At 34.2% G+C, this 20,457-nt stretch overlaps 1 protein-coding gene and 1 long non-coding RNA gene across 2 annotated transcripts; one reads left to right on the top strand and one right to left on the bottom strand.

The window, feature by feature from the left end:
• The first annotated feature begins 6,937 nt into the window (after positions 1-6,937).
• On the top strand, positions 6,938-9,191 carry LOC105780820 (protein phosphatase 2C 51). The gene is made up of 3 exons (XM_012605335.2): positions 6,938-7,860; positions 8,540-8,645; positions 8,722-9,191. Exons 1-3 carry the CDS (start codon positions 7,063-7,065, stop codon positions 9,015-9,017), a joined length of 1,200 nt encoding a protein of 399 aa, XP_012460789.1. The 5' UTR covers positions 6,938-7,062; the 3' UTR covers positions 9,018-9,191.
• Positions 9,192-16,057: 6,866 nt separating this feature from the next.
• On the bottom strand, positions 16,058-17,940 carry LOC105780567 (uncharacterized). Its single transcript, XR_008195097.1, has 2 exons — positions 17,875-17,940; positions 16,058-16,294 (listed from the first exon to the last, which is right to left on the bottom strand). It is a non-coding gene; the product is annotated as an uncharacterized LOC105780567 (long non-coding RNA).
• Positions 17,941-20,457: the final 2,517 nt, after the last annotated feature.

Consider the following 20,457-nt stretch of genomic DNA (forward strand, 5'->3'; position numbering starts at 1 on the left):
CCAGTCTTTTGGAGTGGACGTTGTTTGCTCCGGCATGTTTTGTGCAATCGCCTGACGGCTCTCTAGTTTCAAATCCGGATGCCTCAGCGTTTCTTCAATAAGATCGGCTGCTTGCCTCCTGATTACTTTGCACCATTCATCCTTCATTGTTATCTTCATTTATAGATGTTCGAACGGCAAGTGATTTTTGGAATACTACCACTCCCCTCTTTGCAGCAGTAACCGGTGCGAAGTTGTCCCGTATTCGTCATAAACTAATGGTAAGTGATTTTTGGAATACTGCCACTCCCCTCTTTGCAGCAGTAACCGATACGAAGTTGTCCCGTATTCGTCATGAACTGTATTCCCTTAAAAAAGGTACTCTAACTATCATTGAATATGTAGCAAAAATACAAAATACATGTGCCTTGATCGAGGCCTCTGGTTCTCGGATTTCGGAGGCGAAAAAGGTTGAAATTGTTCTTGTAGGTCTACCTCTAAAATTTGATGCCGTGATTACGTTAGCATCGTTCTCGTCAGAACCGTTACCGTTTCACCATCTCGTTGATGTGCTTCCCGAATATGATAATTGGCAGATGCGTGTGATTCCAGAGGAGGTGTTGATTCATGCCAATTTTGTTGAATCTGTTCCATTGTCATTGATGGTGGCATCTGTCCGTTGTGGCCGTCCTCCGTCTGGTGGTCGAGACAGAGGGTTTCGTTCTCAAATACAATGCTAGATCTGTAGTAGATTTGGGCATTTAGCCTAGCGATGCTATTATCGTTATAACCGTGATTATGTCGTCTAGTCATCGGTGGCTCGGGCTTCAACCCTGGTCGGTTGTGTGGCTCAAGGTTCGACTGCTGGAATATCATTTTTGACGCAGGTTTCTGGTGGGTTTGATGGCCCATCAACAATGCCAAATGCTCTCGTTTCTGGCGATGAATTTTGCGCCGTGCCTCACTTGCCTAGGTGGTCCACTAGGCCTTCTAACCCATTTGTTGGTCTTGGTGATTGGTTTAGGCACACGGCTGGGTCAGGATTGAATGTTGGGCTGGGCAGTATCCTTCTCATTTAGTGCCTGAGTAGGATTCCTATTTTAGACCGCATACTGCTGGGTTTGGGCCTACTACTGTGAGGCCAAATGTTTATGGCACTTTTTCTGGGCTGCCCGTGCGTGACAGGCCTTCTGGTCTAAACCATGACTGTGGGCCGTAGGCAAATAAATTTTCATATAGGCCAACATCTAATTGTGTGGAGTTTGAACTAACGGCAAGTGATTTTTGGAATACTGTCACTCCCCTCTTTGCAGCAGTAACCAGTGTGAAGTTGTCCCGTATTCGTCATGAACTGTATTCCCTTAAAAAAGGTACTCTAACTATTATTGAATATGTAGCAAAAATACAAAATACATGTGCCTTGATCGAGGCCTCTGGTTCTCGGATCTCGGAGGCGAAAAAGGTTGAAATTGTTCTTGTAGGTCTACCTCTAAAATTTGATGCCGTGATTACGTTAGCATCGTTCTCGTCAAAACTGTTACCGTTTCACCATCTCGTTGATGTGCTTCCCGAATATGATAATTGGCAGATGCGTGTGATTCTAGAGGAGGTGTTGATTCATGCCAATTTTGTTGAATCTGTTCCATTGCCACTGATGGTGGCATCTGTCCGTTGTGGCCGTCCTCCGTCTGGTGGTCGAGACAGAGGGTTTTGTTCTCGAATACAATGCCAAATTTGTAGTAGATTTGGGCATTTAGCCTAGCGATGCTATTATCATTATAACCGTGATTATGTCGTCTAGTCATCGGTGGCTCGGGCTTCAAATCTGGTCAGTTGTGTGGCTCAAGGTTCGGCTGCTGGAATATCATTTTCGACGTAGGTTTCTGGTGGGTTTGATGGCCCCTCAATAATGCCAAATGCTCTCGTTTCTGGCGATGAGTTTTGCACTGTGCCTCACTTGCCTAGGTGGTCCACTAGGCATCCTAACCCATTTGTTGGTCTTGGTGATTGGTTTAGGCACACGGCTGGGTCAGGATTGAATGTTGGGCTGGGCAGTATCCTTCTCATTTAGTGCCTGAGTAGGATTCCTATTTTAAACTGCATACTGCTGGGTTTGGGCCTACTGCTGTGAGGCCAAATGTTTATGGTACTTTTTCTGGGCTGCACGTGCGTGAAAGGCCTTCTGGTCCAAACCATGACTGTGGGCCATAGGCAAATAAATTTTCATATAGGCCAACATCCAATTGTGTGGAGTTTGATAATTCTCTTAGGTGTGGAAGTAAACTTGGGCCTTTCGGTGACGGTGCTTATAATACCTCTAGGCTTTCTATTCCTTGGCGAACCAAACCACAGGCTCGTGTTTACACTGGGTCAAATTCATGCATTAGGCTCCATCGTCTACCCGATTTGTATGCATCTGATGTATCCAATTTTACTGGATCTAATATTCATGCCACTCAATTTGAGTCAAACCTTGATGGTACTGATTCGTATATCCCTATGCCCGTTGGAACTGCATCTTGGTATCTAGATTCAGGGGTCACACACCATGTCTGTCGCGATGCTTCTGCATTGAATGAGTCTACACTTTACTCAGGTACATCCTCTCTCTTAATGGGTGACGAGACTCCCACCAGGATCTCGTCTACTGTGAATATAGTATTTCTTACATAATATAAATTGCTTCGATTATCTAATATTTTGTGTGTACCGACTATACATAAGAATCTCCTGTCTGTGTCTTAGTTTGCCACTGATAATAACATATTTTTTAATTTTATCCTACTTATTATGTTGTTAAGGACATCAAGACTCGAGAAATTTTACTGAGGGGTCATATTCGTGATGGGCTCTATCATTTTCTCCATCGGTTGTGTCTACTCAGTCTGTTGTGGCTCCTTCTATTGCCAACATTAGACTTCAAGCTCGGTCTGATAGTTGTGATAATTTTACTTTGTGGAACATGCGTCTTGGTCATCCCTTTGCTTCTATTGTTAAATCTGTTTTAGATCAATGTAATGTTGCTTCCAATAAATTTTTTCTTGATAATGTTTGTACTGCATGTCAGAAAGGGAAGTCTCATAAATTGCCCTTTTCAAACTCTACTACTGAATACAATAATCTGTTTGCCTTGGTTGTCTCTGATCTTTGGGGGCCTACGTCAGTTGATTGTGGATGTAATCGGTATTATGTATCGTTTGTTGACATGTGCACTCGGTTTACTTGGATTTATCTTATTTTGCCAAAAGTCACAGGCAATGGATTATTTTGTTCAGTTTCAACAGTTAGTCAAAACCCAGTTTAAGAAACATATCAAACAGTTTTAAAGTGATTGGGACAGTGAGTATCGAGCTTTCATGTCTATTTTGGTAGCTCAATGGATAATCTATAGTCTATCTTGTCCACATATGCCTGAACAAAATGGAGAGTCTAAATGCAAACACCGGTATATTGTCGATATAGGTATCACACTTTTGGCCCAAGTAAATCTGCTTATGGACTATTGGGGCTATGTATTTTGTTGTGCTGTTCACCTCATCAATCGTCTTCCTACCATGGTGCTGAAAGGGGAGTCTCCGTAAAAGGTTCTTCATAGACATAATTCCACATATGATCATCTACGAGTATTCGAGTGTTGCTATTTCCCGTATCTGTATCTTTTTCTATGTCACAAGTTGGATTTTCATTCTCAACCCTGTACGTTTTTGGGATATAGTTCATAACATAAATGATATCAATGTCTCACACCGAATGGTAAGATCGCCATTTCTCGAAATGATGTATTTGATGAACAACGGTTTCTGTCTCCTACATCTGCTTCTGGAGGTTTCACATCTTCGTCCAGTCTCTCACTCTCATCGACATATGTTCCTCTTGTTAAAGCTGTCACTTTTCGACCCATGGCATCCTCGTCTGCTCAACCTCCTGAGTCATTACCACCTATTGTGTGTCACTCACCTTCTGTCACAGACATTCCTTAGGCTGATCTAGGTTCTGACCATAAGCCACATTCTCTATCCAGTGACAATGGTATTTTCAATCCAAACACGACTGCTTTCGATACTCAGTCATCTCTTATCATCTTATCATCTCCTTTGCCACTGATAAATACTCATTTGATTGTCATTCGATTTAAGGCTGAAATTTTTAAGCCCAAGGCTCTGTCGGTTGAAGCTGTCGAGCCTCATACAATTGAGGAAGCCTTTTCTACTAACGAATGGTGTGCCACTGCCCAAGCTGAGTATGATGCTCTTATTAATAATTCAACTTGGGAACTTGTTTCATTACCAATTAATCGCAAAGTGATCGGATGCAAATGGTTGTTCAAAATAAAGAATCCTAATGGCACTATCACCCGGTGTAAGGCTCGGTTAGTAGCTAAATGATGTTCTCAAGTACCTAGGTGTGATTTCAAGGAAATGTTTAGTCCGATAGTCAAACCTGCTACTATTCGTATCATACTATCCGTTGTTGTTTCCAAGGGTTAGCAGCTTCGATAGGTAGATATAAATAATACTTTTTTAAATAGCGATCTTGATGATGAAGTATTTATGCAGCAACCTCCGATGTATGTTCAGTATGGTCTAAATGGCAAACCTTTGGTCTGTCATATGAAAAAAAGCTTTGTATGGACTACGTCAAGCTCTGGGTGCTTGGTTTGATAAATTGAAGTGCTTTCTCCTTTCTGTTGGTTTTTTTCTCCAAATCTGATGCATCTCTATTTGTTAGAGTTACACATGACTCCACTCTTTATATTCTTGTGTATGTGGATGATATTATCATTACTGGAAGCATGCCTAACTGTATAGCTTTGTTCAACAGTTAAATAAGGAGTTCTCACCTAAATATATGGATGATCTCCACTATTTTCTAAGAATTGAGGTTACTCGTTCATCCATAGGGTGTATTCCTATTTGTCAGCGGAAGTACATTTGAGATCTGCTAGACAAGAGTTCTATGACTCATGCAAAGAATGTTCATACTCCAATGATTAGCTCGTCCACTATGTCTAAGGACGACGGGGATCATCAGCATGATCCCACTGAATACAGAAGTCTTGCAGGTGCTTTAAAGTAGATAGTGTTGACTTGGTCTAATATTGCCTACGCAGTAAATTGTATATGTCAGTTCATGCATGAACCTGCCTGTCCATATGGTTGCACTAAAGCGAGTCTTGCGATATTTATGTGGTACTTTGGATTATGTGATTGTTTGTTGTCCATCTACATGGCTGTCTTTAGTCAGTTATGCTGATGCTAACTGGGGGCTAGATTTTGATGATCGCCGATCTATAACGGGCTACTGTGTGTATTTTGGTCACATATCAATTTCCTGGTGCTCCAATACATGTTTATAACTACAATACATAAAATATTATTAAAAAATTAATATCTTAAAAAAATATTATTTTTATTATATTAGATTTTGAATTGGGTTTTAACTTTTACAAATTGTATTTGGGTATTGAGTTTAATTTTGTTATTTTTGACTAGAGATTTGAGCTATGAGTAGTTTATTTTGAGTTTGGGTAATAATTGATATTTTATTTGGGTTTGAGTTTAGTATAATATATTTGGGTTTGAAAATAAATATTTTAGAATATCAATATTAGGTTTATAAATTCAATAAGAAAGATTAAAATTTATTCAATTGTCAATATAATATAATAATAAACAATAAAATATATTTTTATCGATTCATATATATCATTGAATAAATTTATTTTACATGCAATAAGTATTTTAATTATTTTATATAAAAGAACTCTATTATGTATATATATAATTTATATTTTTATAAGATAAATTTAAATTGTGCTGTCATTGTATAAAATTAAAATGAATTATTACATTCTAAATTAAAATATTTATAACTTAGAAAATTCAAAATTATTTGAACCTTTCAGAACTCACCCAACTCGATCGAAACGTAAATTCGAAAAAAGATCCAAGCCTGAGTTGATCCAAATCTAAAAAAAAATTGAATTTAAAAAATATGAATGTGATGAAATCCAAACCCGCTTGAGCCTGTCTATTTGCGACCTCTAGTCTTATGTTATTTGGAGCTATTTATATTTTTTCTATACTTTTTTGTTTTGTTTTGTATTACTAGAACTTAATCCTTCTAGAATCTCAAAAATGAATTAAAAAATTATTTGTAGAGTCTTAAGTCGATTAATATCGATATTGGTATTAATGTAAGAGGACGTGGGTTTGAGTGCGTTAAAACACATTATTCTCCTATTTATGAGACGGGGAGAGGTTTTGAGTAGTTCTAGACATTGTATAAAAAATAAATATAATTAGAACTTATAATAAAATAAATTCAAATTAAAATAATACAATAAGTTTGAACCCTAAATGAATTTTCATTTTGCATGATTATTAGGTTTTATTATTATTTATTTTTTTATAAATAAAAATAAAAATAAAATACTGACAATAATACGATTAGTACAACTCGAATTTAAATTATACCATTACACCACCTCGTATATATTACTGACTTTGGGAGTTTGTGAAGTGTTAAAAAATAAAAAGAAAGGGAGATCTATAATTACAGCAAATACGTGTCGTAAAATAAGTCATGCTTTCGTCTTTATCATCGGTAATTTAACTCTAATCAATCTGATATTTTTCAATGTTTAACTGCTGTGCTAGATTTGGACACGACACGACATGGCCCAATGTTCGAGCACCAAATCCCACAAGTTACCGACCACAGTCCACCACGTGTCCCCTAAGGTCAACATTCCTTGTCAGACAAAATCACATTAATCACGAACGAGACGCCACGTAATACGATTTCTAGAGATCACCGGTGGGCCCCCGACCGAATCACTAACCGTAAGTTCCAACCTCCACGTGTTTCCATCCGAAATCTACACCGTCCACGTCTCTCGCTTGAAAAATCCCATTCAGTGGTACATAAATCCCCATGTGGCTACCACCCATCCCATTGCAGAAAATCCAACGGCCCATATTCAATGCTTTTTCACCCAACTTACTTTTATTTTTGTGTTCTCCAGTTGTCGCCTTGCCTTTCGATTCCATGCAGAAAAAGAAGAAAAATAAATGAACTGCAATGAAGAGGGACAAAATACCGAAGCTTCAATCTCTATCGACCAAATATCCTCGGAGAATGACGTCAGATCCCGGCGAAGTCAGCCGTCTTACTGTCATCAGGACCAAGGATGCTCGCCGGAGGAGGCTGGAAATTAGAAGGTTGAAGTATACATTTGAGACGATGATGAATATAACCATCACAGAAAACAGCAACAACGGCAATAAAGACCAGGATGATCTTCTTCATGGATCAAAACCAAGCCACGGTTTAACGGAAATATCGCTTTCATTGTCCTCTCCATCATCAAATCAATCAACTTCGGCGGAGAACGGCATCGTTTTAGCTGGTTTTGGAGAGAAAACTTGCATGAAAAACGATGATGCGTCAACCTCAACCTGCACGTCTCATGGGTTGCTTTCAGTTATCGGTCGGAGATGTGAAATGGAAGATGCAGTGAAAGTAGAGTTAGGGCTTATGGCGAAAGGAGGGGAAAAGTTTGATTTTTATGGAGTTTATGATGGGCACGGCGGGTCCAGGGTGGCGGAGGAGTGTAAAGAAAGGTTGCATAAACTGTTGGTGGAGGAAATAGTAGAGGAAGGAAGTGGGAGTGGGATTGATTGGGGAAGAACAATGGAGAGATGCTTTGAGAAGATGGATGAAGAGGTGAATAAAGGGAGGATGGCCGAGGAGATGGTGGGGTCAACGGCGGTTGTGGCGGTGGTTGGTAACGGAAAGGTAGTAGTGGCCAATTGCGGGGATTCAAGAGCTGTTTTATCGAGGGGCGGCGTTGCTATGCCCTTGTCTTTTGATCACAAGGTAACACATATTTCTATTGTTTTTCTAAAATTATATACACATACCATGCTCCGTCACAAGTTTTAGTTTGACTCTATGTTGTGATAACAAAATTGAAATTCAATGCGAGTTTTGATGAGTTGGAAGCCAAGCCCTTGATGTTTAAGAACCTTTTTAAGCAGAATATTCTTAAAGATTTAATTGGAAACTATGAAACCATGAAATCTTCAATTCAATGGAGGTGTGACTTCACATGTATGGGAAATGAATGGAAGTATCTGAATCTCAAAGCTAGAGTGAAGCTCTTCGTTTTCCACAAATAATGTCTAATTAGCAATAAGAGGCTTAAGCTCGCCATCCCTTTAGGGTAATCAAGGATGATGCTTATATTTATAAACTAATTTAACTTTACAACTCTTTCAATTTGCCCCCTTTTTCTTTACACTTGTTTTCTTTGCCTCTACTTTGACCTATATTGATGCATGCTTAATCATTATGTTTATATACTATCTATTGTCGCTCCTTCCAAACTGTTATTATTGCGATGTACAGCTTTTATAAGTATAGAACTTGGTCCTACGGATTTTATTGGAATGAAAAAAAAATTTATTCAATAGCATATTATACTGAGTTTAAGGACGAAGATAAAGGGGCAGGTAGTGGTGGTGGCCTCCCATATTGACACTTTGTTTTTGCAAAGCCCGACAGGCCTGATGAGTTGGAGAGAGTTGAAGCTGCTGGTGGAAGGGTCATAAACTGGAATGGATATCGAGTGCTTGGAGTACTGGCCACTTCAAGATCCATAGGTAACCAAATATACTTGCAATTACGTACATAATATTCTATTCATATGTAATGTAATTTGGAATGTAATGCATGCAGGTGATCAGTACCTCAAACCCTTTGTGATATGCAAACCGGAAGTGACCGTACGAGAGGTAACGAATGGTGACGAGTTCCTGATACTGGCTAGTGACGGACTTTGGGATGTGGTATCGAATGAGGTGGCGTGTCGAGTGGTAAGGCGATGTCTGAACGGCCAAATAAGGAGCAAAACAGCTGATGTTTTGAATCAAAACCGCGCTTCTGAAGCAGCGGCGGTGTTGGTTGAGCTCGCAATGTCTAGGGGTAGCAAAGACAACATTAGTGTGATTGTGGTCGAGTTGGGAAAAACGTAGCACAGTCGTGTGTTTTGTCTGAATCTGGAATTGCTAACTGAAGGATTTGGTTTAACCATTGGTTGGGGATGGAGTTGGATCAGACATTTGATTGCATTTTTCTTGGGGTTTTTACTTGGAACACCATAAAGTTCTGTTGGTATATAATAGATAAAATAAAAATAAATTTATAAATATCGGTACAAAAGTTGTTTTAAGGCAACTAAAACTAACAACTTATTTGCATGATTAGAGCAATTTTGATATTCCCAGTTTACAATATAGATTGTTGTTACAGTTTCTGGTCGGGTGGGGTAGAGGGAGGAAAAAGATGCTAGGGTGAAGAGGATTAAAGGGGTATTTAAAAATGTATATAAGATGGTTTCTTCCGGCTTGGATTTTGAATTGGATTTTGGGCCAGGTTAAGATTATTTTATAACAATTTGTCTCAGAAGAGTTATAAGTTGAGTGTTTTGAGATAAATTTACACGCATACATGTAACTAAGGGTTTACAACGCAAGTTTGAACTTGAAAAGTTTTTGACTAAATTTTGTTGTTTGATAGCGTGGTACAAGATTTAAAAGATTATTAGAGAAATGGTTTTAGGGAAATTATGAATCGTATTATAGAATATTGTAAACTTTAAATAAAAAGTTGTGATCGTAAATTAGCGGATTATAAGAAAGTTAAAGGTTGTGATCGTAAATTAGCGAATTGCGAGATTCATTAAATCTCGATCGTAAATTAGCGGACCGTGAGATTAATAAAATCTCGTAAGTAAAAGGTCATGATCGTAAATCAATAGATTGTAAGAAAGTCTAAGTTTATGATTGTAAATTAGTGGATTATAAAAAAGTTGAAGGTGGTCGTGAACATAAATTAATAGACCATAATAAAAGCTTAAGGTGGCCGGGTTAAGATATATTTTATAACATAGATCATTGAATTAAGCTTCAACTTTGACAAACCTTTAATTAATGAAAGGTTAAAATGTGGTTATAGTCCTTGTACTTTCTGAAAGTTAAGAACTTGGTCTTTGTATTTTTAGGAATTTAGTACTTGTATTTTTTAAAATTTAAAATTCAGGTTCAATTGTTAACTCTATTCACTTGTTTTATGCCACTTATACTAACACCCGATAAAATTAGGTGATTTAAACTTTTTTTTGAACAATCTCATTATAAGTTCTGATCATATCTGCTCTTTTTGACATAATATCTAGAACTACTCATAGTCCTATCCCAACCCATAAATAGGAGGATAATGCATTTCATCGCACTCGAACTCACGTCTTCCTGCATTGTCAACATACCTATACCAATCGAGCTAAGACTCAATCGGCTTAAACTTTTATATTTTCTAGCCAACATTTGTTTCTGTTTTTAGGTGTTTGTTGTAATATTCCATTTTTTCTCATAAATTGCTTTGTATTCATTATCCCTAAAAAAACACTTCACAATATTCATCCTAAACCTCAACAAATATTTGAAGTTATTGAAGTTACTGAAAATTATAGAAAAATTAGATGAGTGCTTGAGGAAGTGGTTACTCCTTAGATAATTGCAGTAGGTTGAGGCAATTTTCATATTTATATTATTCGACATATATTTTCAATTCTTAAGGAGAGAGGGACGACACATGAGAGGAAAAAAAATCATAATTTGATTAGTCAAAGTCAAACAAATTTTTAAATGGGTAGTCTACATAGGTGAAACCAAAAAAAAAAAAATTAGGGAGAGCCGAAATGAAATTTTAATTTTTAATAGTCTATATCTTTATAATTTTTAAAGGATTAAATTAAATTTTTATAATTTTAGGAGGCACTAAAGTGCAATTTTATATTTATTAATTTAAAATTTTAAAATTTTCTAAAAGGCTAAAACAATAATTTTTCATTTTAGGGGAGGTCGGGGCCCCTGCCAGCCTCCCTAGATTCACCTCAAGTAATCACCTTGATTCATGAATGAAAAATCCGGAATATATGACCATAAATTTTCTCATAATAACACAATTAAAATAAAGTCCATAATTTTCATTAAAATATTCATGATAAGTCCCAAAATATATTTTTAATGGTAAAATTGTACCTTTGTCCCTTCTCTTATCACTTCTCTTTAATTAATACCAAATATGACACTTAACACTTTATATCTTCTCTCATATCATCATAAAATTCAAATTAATTCCATACATTAAAATACCAATAAAATAATATTTCCATCGTAAAGTACTTGATAAATGACTAAAGTATCCGATTATGGCAAACTTATCATATTATTCTTTTTGTTTATTTGTACAATTTCTTTACACCAATGAGCACTTATCCAAACAAAAATCAAAATTCAAATATATCCCTTAAATAAGTCCATAAATGGTGAAAATGATACTTTTACCTATATTCTAGTCAAAATGAGAAGTTTGTAATTTGAGCCCTATACTTTTCATTTTATTCAATTAAGTCCAAACTTGCTTTTCCTTGATAATACATGTCTCATGTCGGCTTAATATTTACAAATCATTATCAATCCATAATTTCTCAAATTAGTTATTTTATACTTTAGTTCTCTTACTTTCTTAATTTTACAATTTAGTCATTTTTTCACAATTCCACATACCAAATTTACTTCATTGATTTCCAAAATAAATAATTATAGTCCCTTCTAAAACTCTCTTTATTTTCTCATTATTGAATTTTCTCAAAATTCATTGTAGTGATTCTTAGAATAGTGTTGTTTACCATCTTGTAAAATTTAAGGGTGTTACAAAAGCTTGAAGAAGTTTAAGGACTATTAGTTACCTCAAAATTTTAAAAGAATGAAGATTCCAATTTGATTGTGATTGAAGATGATTTTTATAATAACCAAAAGAAGACATTTAAAAATAAAGGTTGGGATTGAAGATAATCCTTCAAAATAATTAAAAAAACAAGAAGACATATCAAGAAGAGAGAATGAAAATGACTTCAAACTAATGGTTTTAGAAAAGGTGACTATACTTGATAGATCACTCTATTACAATTAAGGCTTATTTGATTCTTTTTGACTAAATTGTACATTTATAGAGAGACTAATTTGATATAATCCCTATAATACAGGGGCCTTCCGGATTCACTTCTTATTATGTGGTTTCTCATTACCACCATTTTCACCATTGTCATTTTTAACATGTCATTCTTTGTCTCCCACAACATTACCCGTCTCATTGGTCTTGGAAGACTTGAACTCGTCTTTCCTCGGAACAAACTTAATTAAGGACTTTGCTACGATCATTGCTTTGATAAGTTCTTTGACTGCTCGACGTTGCAATTGTTGCTCCGCCCAAGGTTTCAACCTATCCATAAGGGAGAAAAATGTCTTTTTCTCACCCAAATAAAAAATATAGAACATGATCCACTGAACTCCTTCATATACTCCCTGATTATGCCTTGTTACGTAAGTCGACGCAACTTAACCTGAGCCTTATCCTCGACATATTCTGGGTAAAATTGCCCCTTGAATTCTTTTTGAAACTCCTCCCAAGTCCCAATTGTGGCTCCACCTTGTTTCTCATCTGTGGACCTACAATGTCACTATAAAAGAGCGACATCAATAAAATACATAGATGTAACACCCCTAACTCGTATCCATCACCAGATTAGGGTTACGAGGCATTACCAATCAAAATACAGCTCAGAGAGTCATTCATTTCTAAACATACAATAAGTAATATTAACTAACATACATCAAAGTCATATTTTACTTTCATGTACCGAATTATCAAGATACAATTATAACATTATTAAACTTGAATGTCCACAAATCATTTATACTAAATTCGAACATATGAATCATAAAGCCAATCCAAATCAATCATACTTTAATAGTCATATATCACAAATAAAGCATATATCAAAATTCAACCAATTTCATTCCGATTACCAAATCAAATTTTTCATCAAGGTAACTTACGAAAAACCAAATTGAACTAGTTCTATAATTACCAAATTCAAACCATATGGTCATCAATCTATAACAATCATACATGTGTACCACTTAACCAACTAACCAAACATATTTTACTATTATAAAACATCATATCATAATACATATACATTATAATTCTATTAGTCGAACCTTATGACTATATAATAAGGCATTTAGATACCTAAATAAGTATCAATCATATGTCACTTTCATATACTTAGCTTACAACAATACATCCTTTCTATAAGCTTTCCCACGTGTGCATATTTAAGCCACAACTAGCCATATCAATTCATAATATTAACTAATATCAAATATATTAGTTATGAGCTTTGTACATGCACATACTAGCTTAAGTTGAACTATACTATGCTGCAAAATGGGCAAAATTATACAAATGCCTACAAGCATTACCCAAATGATTGAATCTCAATTGTAAGTATAACCAATCCATACACTACTTACTCGACTAACTTTAGTAATTTTCTAAGTAAAATAACTGAATTTATGCAACACCCCTTACTCGTATCCGTCGCCGGAATAGGGTGTGATGCATTACTAGAACACATACACTTGTAAACGTATTTAACCATATTATAAAATTTCATCTAAATTAAAACTTTTAAATTTTTAACATGCTTTTATAATTCTTCACAATATATCCTCTAAATATTATATTCATAATAAATAGGGCCTACGAGACTCGATTTATATTCATGCAATTCACAAGTCTTAACAATTTAATGCTTCATTTCCATTTCATTCAATTCATAATTTCTCATGTTCACAATTCAAATCAATTTCTCAATCCAATATACATTTTAATATCACAATAATTCTTTTAATTAAAATCATATCACTAGCAATAGAAATTTCCATTTACTTCTCATACAATTCAATATCATTAAGTTCAATACTAATACGTATTTACCATTTAACTCAACATTTATCGATTATGCTATTCATTAACACATTTATAAAATTATTAATTTTGCAATGAAAATATCGCTTTAGCTTTTAATTTAGCTAAAGTCGATCATCATCAATCTCATAGTAACTATTTGAAATAAAACATTACATCATTTCTAATTCAACATTTATCGATTATGATCGAATATATGACCGATTTATACACAAGTCATTCATATATTTTCTAATTTTCCTCCTCCTCCTCTCTATTTCACATCTTTAATGTATATAACACACTTAAATAACATTAACTATATTTTCACTATTTACTTATAAGTAAATTCAAAGTTGTCTATCCGAGTCAGAGTCACTAAATTATTTATATCTTGAGCTACGAAACTCCAAATTAAGATCCGTTAATTTTCCCAGAAACTAGACTCATATATATTTTTACCATAAAAGTTTTAGAATTTTTGGCTTAGCCAATAAGTACAGTTTATTCTTTAAATTCTCCCCTGTTTCACTATTAGACAGTTCCGACCCTTCTTCACTAAAAAATAATTATTTCCTCTTACGGGATTCGGATGATGTTTCCGTTTGTTTCTCTTGAAAATAGACTTATTCAGGATTTTAAATATATAAATTTAAGCCCCTAATTATTTTTCTTCAATTTTTGATGATTTTCCAAAGTCAGAACAGGGGAACCCGAAATCATTCTGACCTTGTCTCACAAAATTTATTATATTTCAAAATTTACAATTCATACAATTCAGTCATTGTTTAATTAACCCCTCAATTAAGCTAATTTTTCTCAATTAGTACTTTACTTAGACATTATAAGTTATTCATAACTATTGAAATTCAGAATTTCCTCATAAAACCCTAACTTCAAACTCTTTTACTCTTAGGTCCCAAATATTCACTTTTTATTCAATTCTTTCAATAAAATCAGCATAAAAACAATTTAAAGCTCTAATTCCATGCTAAATCATCATATACTTCCAGCACATATTCATAGCAACTTTCAACTTCTTTCATAGAATCAAAAACTAATGAATTCAACAAGTGGGCCTAGTTGTAAAAGTCACAAAAACACAAAAATTTCAAGAAATAATCAAGAATTGAACTTACTTGCAGTAAAAATATGAAAAATCAACTTAAGGAAACCCTTCTATGGTGTTTTAGTAGATGAGAATGCAGAAAAATAAAGAGAAATCTAGATAATTCCACTTTGATCCTAGCTTTATTAAGTAATTTTGTAATATTCCAATTTTGCCCTTAATTCTCCTTACTTTCTTGTTGATTTCAAGCCTTTGACGTCCAGACATTGGGTCTATTTACCTTTTAAGCCCTCTTCCTTTTATCATTTAAGCTATTTAATCATTTCCCATAATTTTGCATTTGTTACAATTTAGTCATTTTTGTTCAATTAATTATCGAAACTTTAAAATTTCTTAACGAAAATTTAATACTAACTTTTTAACACTCCATAAATATTTATAAAAATATTTATGGCTCGGTTTAAAATCTCTGAGGTCTCGATACCTCGTTTTTTATTCTAATTATTTTATATTTATTTCTAGTGCACTATTCACTATTTCAAAAATTTTCTTAACTTCACATTTACTTATACTCACTAAATTAATAATATTTTCTACTCATTTTTAGGATTTAGTGATCTCGAATCACCATTCCGACACCCCTAAAAATTTAGGCCATTACATTTTTCCTCGTCGAATTTGTGGTCCCGAAAATACTGTTCCAACTAGACCCAAAATCGGGCTGTTACAATTTAAACATGCCAATTTCATATACTATGTACCATGCCAAAATTTCATATACACAACTGAATCATTTAATCCTATATTTGATCATCAAATTAGCCTCCAAAAATTCATACCATTTCCATCATGAGCTGTACCTAAAAACTCACTCAAACAAGCATACCACATATGCCTACTTAACCATTCCAACCCAAATCACAAGATCAATCACAAATACAAATTAAATCATGTATCAAGCTTACTAAATGAGCTATTTATAAGTCAGTCATATCATTACTCAACCAAGACATATAACCAGAACACCATTCATACATGTTAAGGGACATACTTACAGAAATGTGCTTATACCATGATCAAATTTACACAACCATTAGCATTATAATCATGCCATTTTTGCATGGCTGAATATATACATATCATCAAAACCAAACATATTAAAAACTAGCCTATACAAAATAATCAAATACATACTTAAAACAAGCCAAACCATATGGCCAAATACACTTTCCATAGTAAACCAAAATAACCATAGCATATACATGCCATATAACCAAGTCACAAAGTATATAAATACCGAAATTATTAGCTGGATAGTGTGATGCAATCTCTGTCGACTTCCAACCCGAGCGAACGTCCCAAACACTGTAAAACATAAAAAAAATAACACCAGGAAAGCTATAAAGCTTAGTAAGCTTGTAATATCATAACTCATATTACTAAATAACCACATTACAAGCAATTGCATCAAGTCATAATATAACTCATTTGATTTCACAATTCTACCTCATATTCATGCATATGATCAAACAAGATTTCCACGAGTTTATTCATTTCAAAGCTCGTATGCCTCTTAAACTTCTTATCACTTCATTCTCATTTACAAATACATAAGCAACAATGTATAACTTTATTTGATCCATTATTCATCACATTTCTTTAGCCGAAAGAATCATGTAAATTATCGTTAAATAATTGCAATTCTCACTCAATGTGCCATATCCATATAATTAACACAATCATTGCTCATATCACACATATCATTCAATTCATACCTCACTATAGCCAAATAAACACATTTTGGCATAAAATATAATTATACACTAATAATTCTCATTAAATTACCTTCATTTAACTCTCATATAGGTTCTGAACGTACCTGTTTTGCTTAATTCAATTGAACTTTCATTCTTGTCTTAACTTTGCGTGACGAACCATTCATAATCGTTAAGGATACTTGAAAGTCTCGTATATCACATACAATTCCATATCCCACATATGGTCTTACATGTTATCACATATCGATGCCAATAGCCCAGCTATGATCTTACACGAATCATATATCGATGCCAATGTCCCATATATGGTCTTACACGTAATCACATATATCGATGCCATATCCTAGATATGGTCTTACACAAAGTCCCATATATCGATGTCATACCCCAGCTATGGTCTTATATGAAATCATGTAATGTCATGGTCCAACCATGGTTTTTTCTGCCAATTCGTCTTTCGTTGCGAAACGATTGTGTTCGATCCTACATTTTTACTTATATCGAACGTTTAATTTAAGCTCCATAATTAAATTGATTATATGAATACATTCATACTATCATTCATCAATTACCTAAATATACACTGAAGTTTAATTATACGAACTTACATCGATTGCTAAAACGACGGAACAAATTGACTAGTCTGATACTTTATCTTTTCCCCAATCTAGATCCGTATTTCACTTTTCTCGATCTAAATATAATCAAAATAAGCTTATTTAATTATCTATCAATTCAATTTAATCCAAAATTTACCTTAAAGAATATTTACACTTTTGCCCTATAATTTCACATTTTTACAATTTAGTCCTTATAACATAAAATCACAATTTCATGAAATTAAACACAAATCCAAGCTAGATGAATTTTCCATATATCACTAGCAGCCCATATTTTCAATTTATTTCACATTTTAACCACTAAATTTCCACATTTCACATTTTAATCCCTATTTGACATTTTTATCAAAAATCACTTTATAAAAGATGAAAATCTAACATCAAATATGCATATTTCATCAAAAAATATCAAAGATCTCAAGTATTCAACAATGGAAATTCAAAAAATCTTTAACAGTTTTAGAAACGGAGGTATGGGTTAGCTAGATTACGAAGCAACGATATCAAAAATATAGAAATTATTAAAAACCAAGCAAAAACCACTCACCAATTTGTCTTCAAAGTTTGGCCGAATAACAAGCTCTCCCATGGCTGATTTTAGGTTGAAATTTTGGTGAAGATGGATAGTGAAAGAAGATGACACAATTTGTTTTATTTAATTTAACATATAATGTCGTTTTACTCATTTAACCTTTAATAACCCTAATAACTACACCAAATGCCACTCCAATAACATCCAATATCTCAATAATGGGTTATTTATCACATAAGGACCTTCAATTTAAAATTCTATAGCTATTAGACACCTTTACATATAGAATGCAACTTTCACACTTTACGCGATTTAGTCCTTTTTATCAAATTAAGCACCCAATTGATAAAATTTCTTCACGAAATTTTTACACAATTATAATATCATACTGTAGATATTAAAATAATAAAATAAAAATTTTAACTTCGGATTTGTGGTCCCGAAACCACTGCTCTGACTAGACCCATAAATCGAGCTGTTACAATAGATGCAATATTTACCTTAGTAGCAGCATCCTTGATGCCTCTAGCACGAAGGTTTTATTCCATTCCTTATAAAAAGTTATTCACATCTATTGCGGATCTCATCCCCTTAAATTCTTTCGGCTTGAAGGTATCGACCTTAGGCTTGGGTATCGCAGCCAACACGTCATTACCTAAAGCAACTTTACAGATAACAAGCTCCTTCTTGAAATATTCAATTTGTTCCTTCAAATTTGTCACCACAGCCTCAAGAGTATCACCTCTCTTTGTCAACTTACCCACAGAGGTATTGAGAACCCCTTGCAGTGCGTCCACACTAGTACCGAGAGCCTCTGCCACCTATCCCTTGAGTTGCTCTTTCACTAAGTCCAGCTCTGTGGTGTGTCCCTTAACTACTTTGAGTGTTTCCTTCATGCCACCCACGAATTCCTTGAGGTTGGTCACTCAACCTTCCAAACCTGACAATATATCCCTTGATCTACTAGCTTTCCTACCCAAACACTAGTTCGTGATGCCAACGGTCACGAGCTCTTGATTATTTACTTCTTTCTCCATCTCAATCAACGCCTTACCAATCACTAGCTCTTGATACCAACTGTCACAAGGCTAGGACTTTAGTCTGGAAAACTGTGCAACCTTGGGCAAAAACTTAGCTTTAAATTCGCCTAAGTCCACCTAAATCTCAAAAAGTAAGAAATCACAAGGAAATTCTCTAAGGCACCAAAACTTAGCGGAAGCAAACACAAAAGTGAAGAAGCAATGAAAGAACTAGAGAAACCACAAGAAAGTAATGTACATAAGGTGTTTGAGTAAATGCTCTCAATTATATTTAGTAACTCTGAGTGAAAAAACATTGAGTGATTGCAAATGAATGGGGAAACCTTTATTTATAGTTGAGATCTCTCTGATGCAACAACTCAATTTAAATTACATCAACAATCAAGATTAAAACCTATCTACAAATGAGAGTTCTAAGGGATTCAAGCTCTATACAATCTAATCCCTTAGGATTACAAATATTCACCATGGTAACTCTAGTTTTACTGGAGTATTTCACTAAGCCACCAATGCTTCAAGTGGATGGGCTTCTCCATGTGTTCCATTAATCATGCCAATTCAAGTGGGTTAAAAGAGCCCCATTTGATCAATTGACCTCATTGGGCGATACTGTGCACATTGATTACAGGCTTTGATCCGCAGATTTTATTGTTTCGGTTTATTACTTAAATGAAACGATTTGGTTGATCTGAACAGTATCAATACAAAATTGATTGTGATGATTTAATAAAAAAAGAAGACCCTATTAAGCATCATGTAATGGAGCAAGACAGGTTAAATGTTGTCAAATCCATCATCGCTCCACAGTTGACATGCTTTACTCCACCACCCGCCTTGCCCCACTTTGAATGTATAATCTGAAAAATCGCTATCACAGCATATATATTAAAAGCATTCATCCCCATCCCATCTCACCTTGTTTCGCTCTGCTTTAATTTAATTTTTATTCTAGTTATTTTAATAATTTTACTTTTTTTAAGACAAGTAAGTATTTAAACATAATTTTTAAAAAATATAAATATAAAACATATGATTTTTTTCCTATAATATATTATTACATTTTATCATTTTAATAATTATATACAAAGAAAGATAAAAGATTATTTCGAGATAGGACGAGTAGAACAAGCAATGACTATAATTGTTCCATACTCATATTAAAAAATTATGTCATTTTGTCTTGTATTCACTTTTAAAAATTTGTTCTATCTAAAATAAGTGATTTAAAATTTAAAAACATATGATGGTTCAAGTTTTGCGATTTCGAATTAGAATCCGAAAATAAAAGATAAATTAGAAAAAAAAGTGAGAAAAAAATCACCTACATTAGAAAAAAAACGATAGACATTAAAAAGAACCCATAAAAGTCAGTCAACTTCTTAGTCATACCAAACAAAATGTAGTAAAAACTATTAAGGGAAGAGGAAACTTCAACGAAGATGGAAAAACAAAAGTCAGTCAAGCTGACCCCACTATGATCACAACAGCAAATCGGTAGTCATTCTCATGTTCAGTGTTTTTTCCTCAAATTTTACTACAACTAACGGGAATAAAAGAA

Source organism: Gossypium raimondii, chromosome 4, assembly GCF_025698545.1.
Source record: "Gossypium raimondii isolate GPD5lz chromosome 4, ASM2569854v1, whole genome shotgun sequence".
NCBI classification, from domain to species: domain Eukaryota; kingdom Viridiplantae; phylum Streptophyta; class Magnoliopsida; order Malvales; family Malvaceae; genus Gossypium; species Gossypium raimondii.